Raw genomic sequence first — 10,758 nt, forward strand, 5'->3', positions numbered from 1 at the left:
AATGAGCTCATAACAATGTTATGGATAATTCATATTTTCATTTTAATGACCGCATCCTTAAAGAGGGACTCCTCCGTAAACCCGCCATCGAAATTTACAACAAAGTCAAGAGTGTGCTGTGTCAAATGTGTCAACGTGCATCAGGTAATTTTATTGGTTTAACTGAAGAAGTCGTCAACGCTTTAATTTGTGTTGAAGTTTGAATGAATTCAGTCGACCGGTCGAAGCAGGTTTCAGTGTTGAGGATTGTGATGGGAGGAGCCGAGCGATCCTTATGTTAATAACAGCAGCAGGTGCACAGGTGTGATGTGCGTCTGCGTTTAGGTGAAGCACACTTTCACTTTGGCTTTGAACCTGCTGATCAGCAAAAGTACTGATAAAGCTCCGAAGTTCACATCTTAATATTCCAGTTAAAACCTCCCGTTGCTGCTTTGATGCACTTCATCATTTATTTAATAACTTGAGTATTTTTTATTGGCTAGTTTAATAACCGATTAATAATTTATTGGCTGGTTTAATAATTAAGCTGCCTTGTCCAAAAGTTAAAATGCTTCTGACATAAAAAATATATTTGTTGGTCTGTGAGGTTAATTTTACTTCTTCATTGATGAGTCCATAAATCAAAGAAGGTCTTGTCCCATTTTTAAATGCTTTAGTTGGATGATTCCTGTAAGCAATACTCATGATTGATTACTGTAAATATATTGAATAAACTGGACACATCAGCAGCAAATGTTGATGTGAGCTTTTGGCCCTTTTTGGAGTCCAGTTGTAGGACCTTCCCTTGTTCACGGTTATCTGTCTAGTGGACTCAAACGGCGGTGTTATTTTAGCTCTATTGATTCTGGGTAATAAATAGCCTGAGAGCGTTGTGCTGCTGGTAAAAGCTGAGAGGGGGAATCCCCGGGGGAAAAGCTAAAGCGGGCACCAGGTCCCTGTCTGAGGCCGGCAACCGAGAGAGGAGGGATTGAATACAAGTCAATAGATTCATCCTTTGAAAGCTGCTAGAATAGATACTTTCATCAGACACTTTGGTTATTGCTGTCACATGTGACGTACTTTGAGGGTGCGGTAAAGGTTTTTGTCAGCGTCCGCGTTGATCTTTGACCCTCAAGTCATCAAATCCTGCTTCGAATGTCGAACAACACATTAAACAACACCTTACACGTGTTGTTTAAGGTGAACGACTGTCTGACCGTGAGAGTTCACTCATGACAAACGTTCAGTGTTCAGAAACTTCGTGTTTCTCGTAACGCGATAACCATTATTTTGAATCGGCCGCATTTATAATGAAATGTTTCAGAATTTTCTCTGAAATTTGTAAATGTGACCAACTCAGTGTGACCTCACTGAGCCTGAACTATAATTTAAAGCAGGTGAGAGCAGGGGGGGGGGGGTCTGAAGCCAAACTGTGAGCTGGTTCCACATAAGAGGAGCCTGAAAGTCAACGCTCGTCAAACTCTTAATGAGGAGCCCTGACTGTCCGTCTCACACACCCCGAGGTCCTCGATGCTGATGAATAAGAACAGCAGCCTTAACATAGTCAATGTTTTCTCCTCTAGGTAAGCACGTGGTCGGTGGAGGATCTGCGGCTGAAGCTCGCCTCTCTGGACCCTCAGATGGAGCAGGAGATCGAGGAGATCCGCCAGCGCTACCAGGCCAAGAGGCAGCCCATCCTCGACGCCATCGAGGCCAAAAAACGAAGGCAGCCGAACTTCTGAAGGATTTCTCTCACGTTTTCCGCAGCAGTTTGGAGGAACGTCACCGAGGCTGCTGGAGTATCTGCGTGATGTGACGTTTGGGGAGTGAGGATTATCGGTTGGACGTCTGCCTGCTGAGTTTTTGGGCCTTTGTCTAAGACAAACTGTAGAAAAGCTGTTCAGCTGAATATCATTGACATTTATTTTGTCTGCTTGAGATCCACGATCCTTCTGTTTGTGGCATTTCTTTTCATTTCAGTATCACCAGCAGCAGTTTTGGACTCGAGTTTCTTTCTGCTTATTTCAAGCTTGCACACAGTTTCTTTAAGGAGGTGAACATACCTGTAATCATGTGGTACATCATCATTTGAACTGCTGACTGTTCAACTTCGGTACTCGTCTATTACTTAACTTCTTGCCATCGTTGTTGGTGAAGCTGCTGAGCTTTTCTAGGTTTCTGCGTCAGACAGCGAGGTGTTTTATAGAACAGGATGAATCTTCATTCTTGAAAAATGCACAAACATGTAACATGGACAGTGGATAAAACTGGGTTCTGTCAGCACGTCTGCTTTTCCAAAGATCTCTAAAACACAACAAATCACTGAATTTGAATTCGTAGCTAAAAGCAGAGGAGATAACCAGTTTTTCTCCTCTTCCACTCGACTGGTCATCTGAGAGATGCTGCACATATTCTGTTTCTCCACACAGTTTGCTCTGAACTCCAAAGCTAAGGTTTCTTTCGAAGCTGCTTGAGGAAACTCTCTAATCTGGTACATGTCCCTGCGTTTCTGTTTTCTACATTTCATAACTCGGTGTTACATTGAAGTCCTACTCATTATATCGGACTTGTGTTTGTGCCTCGCGACCAAACTGTTACTGGATCTTTTCTTTTGTCTTTGATCTTCTGTGAGCTGAAGCACATTTCTCTCACTTCCTGCAGCTGCAGCATGAAGCCAGCCTGCAGAATTACTTCAGTAAAGACAGAGAAATGGTGCAGAGTGTGGTTCGTGAGCCACTTTGTAGAGCGCATCATTTCACTTTTTTCAGTTTTATATATTTATAAGATTACGCGATCGTCATCTCAGCTCTTGGGCCAGTTAATGAGGAGTGTTTACAGTTCACAGTTGATGATTCTGCTCTCTGATTGGTTTGTTCGGTTGGGTTTCGGTTATCTGTCGGCTAGTGAAGATGAATCTGACAGGTTGAGATGATCAAAAAGAAAAAAGAAATCCGGCTACATAAGATTACAAATCTGTAACTATGTCAATATTTAGTAAATGTTTCTGACACACTGTAAATTAGGAGTTAAAAGACATTTTCAAGTGTTTCCAGTTTCAACATTCATAACTCCAGTATTACAGCACGTCATCAGTATCCTGTCATTGCAGCACAGGAGGAGTTATTGTTGTCGACATGCAGACTAAATGAAGTGCCCTTTTTATTTTGTTATACGTTTCCTTTGTTTGAGTGGGTCTCTGAGTGTAACACGGGGCACAGTGGCCGCCTGGCCGCTGGTTTGACTCGTCCTCAGATGAACTTCGCTCACTGTTCCCGATAAACTGAAGCAAAACTGCCTAAAGTCCAGCAGGGGGCAGTAGACAGATTTTCCTGAGTGAAGTGGAGTGTGTGGAGCTCAGGGGCTAAAACGATTGTGCTCTACACGTTTTACTTTTTTTGTGTTTGTTTGTTTTTTGATAAAATAAAATTACACTCAGGCCATTTCATTTTCAAGTTAAAATGTTCGCATTGTGCTAAAACGTGCTGATTGGTCAGGACGGCCCCCTCGACGATGCCCGTTCCCACAGCAGTGTGGTTGAACCACAGCATGAACAGAAGCAGCCGGCTGGGATTGAAGGTGACTCTAAAAATCTCTGCTGCTCGCTTCATGGCTGAAATCAAAGCTGCTGAGACTCGTGGTGCACGCTCCTGTCACGTCTCTAATACTTACAAAAACATATTTTACTTCAACTGAACTTGTTTAAAAATATTTCGAGAGAGAAAGTAGAATTATATACACTCTCCTGCCCACCTATCAAAAATGTTGACCCTGCAAATTTGCAGCTCAATGAAGTCTCGTTCATTTAGGATCGTCTCAGCACGACTCCCTACAAAGACGTTCTCTGACAGTGCCTTATTCTCGATTAGCCAAGTGACCAATCACAGCAGAGACAGGTGAACAATAACAGGAGGGCCAGAGGTTCGGTATCAGTGACGCCTGTGAGGAAAATCCTGCATTCTTTAACATGTAGACGTAGTCTGCTGCAAAATGAAACAATAAAACTGTAAATGAGCACATCGTGGGCACTTGTAACGTTACAGTGTGTTAGAAACCATTTATTAATGTCTCCTTATAAATGTTTGACAGTGAACGATAGAAGAGAAGATCTAATCTTTCTTTTATCCGTTTACTTGGTAACTGTTCCATCTCTCCATCAAAGTCGTTTTTTGAAAGCACAGATGACAGTTTGTAAGTAAAACATGAAGTTTGGGATCCTAAAACTTCTGAATTCTGATGTTCTGATTGTTGATTGCACCAAAATGTGAAATATGAGCACATTTGCCTTTTTGTTTAACCACCAGTGCCCTTCTTATTGTTTGGATTTTCATTTCAGATCCAGTACTTTTCTTTATCTCTCCTAAAATAAGCTCTAAAAAAAAACAGACCTGGTTTGACAGATTTATGGAGCAGATTCAACAAAGCTTTTATCCCCGCGGGTTTGATCTGGCACAGCGGACTCGACGAGGCCGCTCCTGAAAAAGTGCCAAGAAGACTTAACTTCTGACATTCCTTTAGGAGGTCCAGCACAAGAGGAAATAAGGGACGGTTTCTATTTTTATACGTAGGTTTAGCAGTGACGCAGTCAGTCGGCGAGGTGACGGTTTGTGTGTGTGTCCGGATGAAAATGAGCTTCTCAGGTCATAAAAACTCCTCAGGGGTGTGAAATAATGACAGAACCGATTAGAAAACGCTGTAGATGGTTCAGAGTTCCTTCATACGCGGTCACGTCTGTATATATGAGCAACACTCGGCTGCATGTGTATATTTTGATTCATTTGAGCTGAAAAGTTCAGTGTCAAAAACTGGACTTGTGAGAACGGCTGCTTTCAGGGGGAAACCCTTTCATCACAAAATGCTGTATTTAACGGGTGGTTCAAATCCACCATGTGCACATTTTCCTGTGGCCTGCGGTGCTCTTTATCCACCAACCATGTTTTAGTCACATGGCCACAGTATTATAGCAGAAATAACATGTTAACAGCCTGCTGCAGAAATGTTTCTGCCCTCTGTGGCTGTTTGCATCCTTCATAAGAACTGTACAGTGGGTTAATTTTTCCTTTATGTCTGTTTAGATTTTATTGTGGCATGAAATTCGAATTGTCCACCTTGGGAAGCCGTAGCTGACCGTCGTCTGTCTACAGCTCAGCTAATTTGGATCATTTCTCTGTGTTCACACTGTTTTTTGAGCTTTTTTGTGATGCAGATCGTCCATCAGGTCTGTGCTGTATTTTATCAGCCTGTTACTTTGCAGTAATAAGCAACTGTGGGCACGTCTGAGACCAAACTGATAAAGGTGGATGGATATCAGCGCAGGCCGGAGGAAGAACCTGTGAATTTGTTTGAACTGCCCCTTTAAGCTGGTTGGTGTCTCCTGTGTTTCTCTGTACGTTAATGACTCATGAGCACAATTCATTTCCTGCTGTGTTACAGGCAAAGCTTCTTCTGCCTCGTCCTACCAGCTGTGGCTGCACTGTGGGGCTGTCAGAATATAAAAACTGGTTTTGATCCCTCGACGTTCAGAAAAAGGGGACACATGTTTAAAATAATGGCGCCTGATTGTTGTTGAATTATTTGCATGAGCTGCTTGTTGCTGCCTGAAATTAAGTCGAAGTCACTGGAGACCAGAGAACCTCAGAGACACTTTTAAATGCTTCCTTTGATTTTCCGACCTTTGACTGATTCTTCATAAACTGCTGAATATGGAAACCACAACAAACATCAGAAAGTTTATTTTTGTTCCTCGTTTTTCAATTTCTAAACAGTTACAGCCAAACTTCTTCAACCTTGAGACTGTTGAATTTTTACTTTGATTTAATATCATTTACATGCTTGAGTTAAAAAAACTGAGCAGCATGTCAGTTTACTCAGCGGATAAATCCATACTCTCTTTAATCTCTACATTTGTTTTGTGAACATTTCTTTCTTTAACGTTTTGTTGTTTACACTGTTTCGTGCTGGTTTTATATAACTAGCTGTTTAATTTCCCCTCAATATTCAAGCACAAACATTTTTTGGGTCAAATAAAGAATTGGATTCCTTAGGAAACTGTAAAAGTGCCTGGAAAAAGTGAACAAACGAACAAAACCAGAGAAAAAAATGAAATGTTGTTTTAGTTCAGCAACTCCAGATTAGACTTTTTACTTTAGAAGTTAATCTAAGTGAAAATCTTTCTGACTTTTGAGAATTCAGAAGTTCTTTCTGCCGTCTCGTGTCTCTGCCTTTTGTATAAATCTGCTTGAGCATGTCAGGATCTGAGTTTGCTTCCTGTTGGCGTCTGCCTTAAAGTCAGCTTGTGTTTGAGATCACTGCTGTTTGGTTTGTGTGCTTTGTGGGGTTTTTGTTGTTTGCTTGTCTAACAAAGAAAATAAAAAACTAAAGCAATAAAAGATGCTGCTTTTACTTTTGTACATATAGATTCTTATTAAAGTTCCAATTAAATCAAATGTAACTGTAAACACGCTGCAGACGCTTCATTAGGTACACCTTGGCAGTAACAGGCTGGACCCCATTTTTCCTTCAGAGCTGCTTTAATTCTTCATGGCAGAGATTAAATATAAAGAACACTTCTCAAAGATTTTGGTCCATGTTGAAATGACAGCGTCACAAAGTAACTGCAGATTTGTCAGCTGCATCCATCATGTAACTCTCCTGTTGCAGCACATCCCAAACGTGCTCGACTGGACGGAGATCTTGTGACTGTGGAGGTCACCGGACTGCAGGGAAGTCATCGTCGTGTTCAAGAAACCAGTCTGAGATAATCTGAGCTTTGGGACACGGTGTGATCCTGCTGAAAGCAGCTATCACGTGGTTCTAGTCAGCAGCGATTCACAGGTAGCCTACCTGTGTTTAAACAATTCTAAGTTGGTATTAAGGGACCCAAAGTATGCTGAGAAAATATGCCCAACATCACCCACCGGCAGCCTGAACCTCTGATAAGAGACACGATGGGTCTTTGCTTTCATGTTTGCATGAGCGTGCCATCTGAATGTTGCAGGATAAACTGAGACTCATCACACCAGCAAATTAGATTTCATCATCTGTTCACCAGTTTTAATAAGTCTGTTGCAATTATTGCCACAATTTCCTGTTGTTATTTGACAGGTGTGGTCTGTCTACAGTTCAAGATGCTCTTCTGCTTATCTTGGTTGTAACGAGCGGTTATTTGAGTTACTGAGTCACTCTGACATCAAACATTAAGAGTTTCTGCTCACTGGATATTTGCTCTTTTTTTTTAACCGTCCCCTGTAACTACTCAGACCTGCTGCTCAGTTTGAGCTTCAGCAGGTCGTCTTGACTCTACGTGGCTAAATGTACACTGTTTCTGCCATGTGACTGTCTTATTCAGTATTTCCATACTGGATTTTATATCTGATGAAATAACTGATGCTTCAGTTTGCACAGTCATGCTCTGCCTTCATCATCAGCTTTGGCTGCAGGACTCTCACTGCCTTCTGCACTTTCTAAAAGTTTTCTCGTGTCCTATCAGATCCATCACAAACACCCAAACTTTTTAGGCACGCCTCGTCCCCCTTTTCCTTGTTTCCTCTCCTTGTTCAGACTTTTGACTGTCAGCCAAAATAGCAGAAATGAATTTTTAATCAGCCGGTCACGAATCTGATCTCTCTCTCCTTCAGTCTGTCTGCGGATGAGCTGTTTGTCCCAACAAAAATAAAACAGAAACTGTGTGTGTGTGTGAGTTAAGTCACCTTTGTCTGACTGTTGCTGTGATTGGGAGCTACATGATTAAAATTGAATTGAACTAAATGAATTGGATGTCTCTCTCTGAGACTGACAAACCCTGACCACCTGAATGGTCGTGCCATCCTAGAGGAGCTGGACTACCTGTGCTGCTTTAATGGAGTCCAGCCTCTCCAGGGCTCCTGATGCCACTTTGATCCAAAGCAGCTGGAGTGGAGTCAGAGTAGTTTTTGCTTCCTAACTGGACAGAGAGATGTCCTTGATGCTTAACTGCTCTGACTGATTGTTCCCTTAATCCCTTAATTGTTTCCTTTTGAGCACTGTTGAAACTTTACAGTTCATCTGTTACTTTTTCTTCCAAAGTCCTGAACACACTCTCTCATCACGATGAAAAGGCAGATGTTGCACTGTGTTTAGGCTGAGAAACATTGTGCCAAGGCTTTTTCAAATGATGACAAAAACCTTTCTCAGTTTCTCTCCACGTTTTCAAACAGCGTTCAGCCCCAACTCGACGTGGCACAGCTTCAAACTGTGGATCATCAGCTCTCTGTCAGATTTTAAGGAATCCTGGCCGGAGACTCGTCCGACACAAGCATCCATTATGTGAAACTCAAGCTAAGCTGCAGAACAATCTTAATGTCGTTCATCCTGCGGAAATTTCACCCTGCTTGTCTTTCAGAACGAAGCTTTGGCAGAGAGGTGACATTTAAAGGGCCAGTTCACCCAAATCTGATTGTCATTAAGACGTTTTAACGGTTTCAGTCCTCTCAGAAAGACAGTTGTTACAGTAAGTAAACCAGAGGTGAGTGAACTGGAACTAGAATAGAACTAAATATTAACCCAGTAATAGTAACCAGTTCTTCTGTTAACAGCTTCTTAAGTTAGTGCAGAGCCAGAACAGTGTTGTCGTCCACCGTCTGCTACATAAAACTATAAAAGAAATCTGCACTGAGGCTCATGCTGTCATGTTTAAGAGTTTTGGTTATCCTTCATTTGCTGTTTTTTATTATGAAAGTATCTTTTCACGTCACCCCTGATTAAATGTCTTGTCTTTAACTTTGTTATTTGATGTAGGGCTGCCACAAACGATTATTTTGATAGTCGACTAGTCAGATCATCATCCATTGGACGTAAAACGTACAGCTTATTGAGCATCTCACACTTCTGATAATCAGTTGTCTGTTTGACGTTTATTCAGCTGTGTAAAAACTATAACTTTAATCTCAGCCAAACCGATTTACTCAGGAACAAATAAAATACTAAAAAAAGCCAAACAATAACATTTTGAAGTTATCTAAGTGACTTATATATATTTAACCTGAGTAGTGAAAGACAGCGGTGGGTTTGAAAACGATTTGCCGGGAGTCCGGTGTTCTCACGGCTCTAGTTAGCCTAGCCCCCGGCTAGCTATCGAGCTAGTGGGTAACAGACGTCTCCGAAAACGTCGGAGCGCTTTTGAAAATATGTGGTGTCTTGATAAACTGAGCAGATATTTGAGGTTTACACAGCTACATTCTCGCCTGAAAATATGTTAAACGTTTATTTTGTGACCCAGAAAGAATAATAAGAGTAATATTAAAACTAACTAGCTGCCGCCATTGTTGGAAACTGAGCTGGGCTGCGCTATGAATTCTGGGACACAGCTTCTTCTTCTTCTTCGGGGTTTAACGGCAGCTGGCATCCTTGTACATGCAGTGCTGCCATCTTCTGTTTCAGTCCGTTATTACACTCTTAAATCCTACTACTTATTCCTGCGTCTTTTGTGATCTTACAAAGCTTCAAACGACGCGTCGACTATTAAATCGGTCGTCGACGATTTTGATAGTCGACGTAATCGTGGCAGCCCTAATTTGATTACTTTAATGTTTCTGTTGGGTTTTTTTTGCTCTCTTTCAGATTTTCCCTTTTTTTATTTAGCTTGTTGTCTTTCATTTTAAGAAACATCTTTAGTGCTTTTATAAATGCAGCACTTCATATTTCCTTTCTCTCTTTAACACGTGCCTTTTTATCTTCTGTTTGACTTTATTGACATTATTTGTTCTGCATGACTAACAAGTTTTAAAGGACATTTGATTTGCATTTGATTTGATGACACAGAAAACAAAAGGAAGAGAGGGAGAGAGCAAAGTGCCCAACGGACACTGAATATAAACTGAGTGTAAAAAGTAGATGGACATGAAAAGGACTTAGTAGAATTAAAAAGAAAGAGACATTAGCTCAGGTGAATGCTGAGTTTGATGCGCTCAGCAGCGTCAGAACTGACTTTTAGTGACAGTTTGACAGGTTTGGTTCATTTACGAGTACAAAGTGTTTGACGTTTCACAAAGTGATGACTAAACGAACACCAATGACGCATCTCAAACTGAAACAGGCCCGTAGGAATCTATAAATACTGTAAGATGCAGTATATCTTTATTTATCTTCAGGATATGACCCAAATTTAAATGATTTACTCTTGAGTTTCATGTATTTGCTCTTCTGTGCAACAGATTATGATTTTACAGTTTTCAGCTCACCTGCTGTCCTGAGTCAGAGCCTAAACGTTGCATCTCATCACCGTTCAGGAGATGAACTGAAGCGTCATCTGCCTGGTTAGTGGTGTTTCCTCGCAGAGCCAGTCTGAAACGTCTGGAAGGATTTTTATAAACATCCACAACCATGTTTATTGTAGCACACTCAAAATCTGTGTGCAATTTAGGTTTTTACACTTCAGTGAGATTTTTCAGTCGGTTCTCAGAGATAATTCTGGTTTTTAGATGCTGCCTGCATCTCACTGTTAATCATAAGACTGACTTTTGGCTTTAGTGTCTTTTTAAACCGAATGTGACAAAATAATGGCCCAGTTTCACAGACCTACAAAGTCTGTTAGAACCTGAGCGGTCCGAGTCATTTGGGAATTGGTTGCGCTTCTTTCAGTCTCTTTCACTCACGGATTAGGTTGATTAAAGATAATGGATTGGGTTAAAACACAACGCTTAGCAACATAACAGTGACACGGCGCACACTGGCCTCTCGCTCAGTAAAGCTGTAGGTTAGTCAGTCACACTGATTTTGACACATGTGGGATAACGGCATTTACTA

General features: G+C 41.3%; 1 protein-coding gene across 1 annotated transcript in view; it reads left to right on the forward strand.

Moving 5' to 3' along the window:
• Positions 1 to 6,354, forward strand: part of LOC102784214 (serine/threonine-protein kinase 4-like) — a 51,773-nt gene extending 45,419 nt beyond the window's left edge. The window contains exon 11 of the mRNA XM_087841094.1: positions 1,563 to 6,354. Coding sequence (XP_087697220.1) covers positions 1,563 to 1,721 — 159 coding nt within the window. The 3' untranslated portion in view covers positions 1,722 to 6,354. The remainder of the gene's footprint in view (positions 1 to 1,562) is intronic.
• The last annotated feature ends 4,404 nt before the right edge of the window (positions 6,355 to 10,758 follow it).

This window comes from Neolamprologus brichardi, chromosome 5 (genome assembly GCF_056152115.1).
Source record: "Neolamprologus brichardi isolate AB-2024 chromosome 5, ASM5615211v1, whole genome shotgun sequence".
In the NCBI taxonomy this organism is placed as follows: domain Eukaryota; kingdom Metazoa; phylum Chordata; class Actinopteri; order Cichliformes; family Cichlidae; genus Neolamprologus; species Neolamprologus brichardi.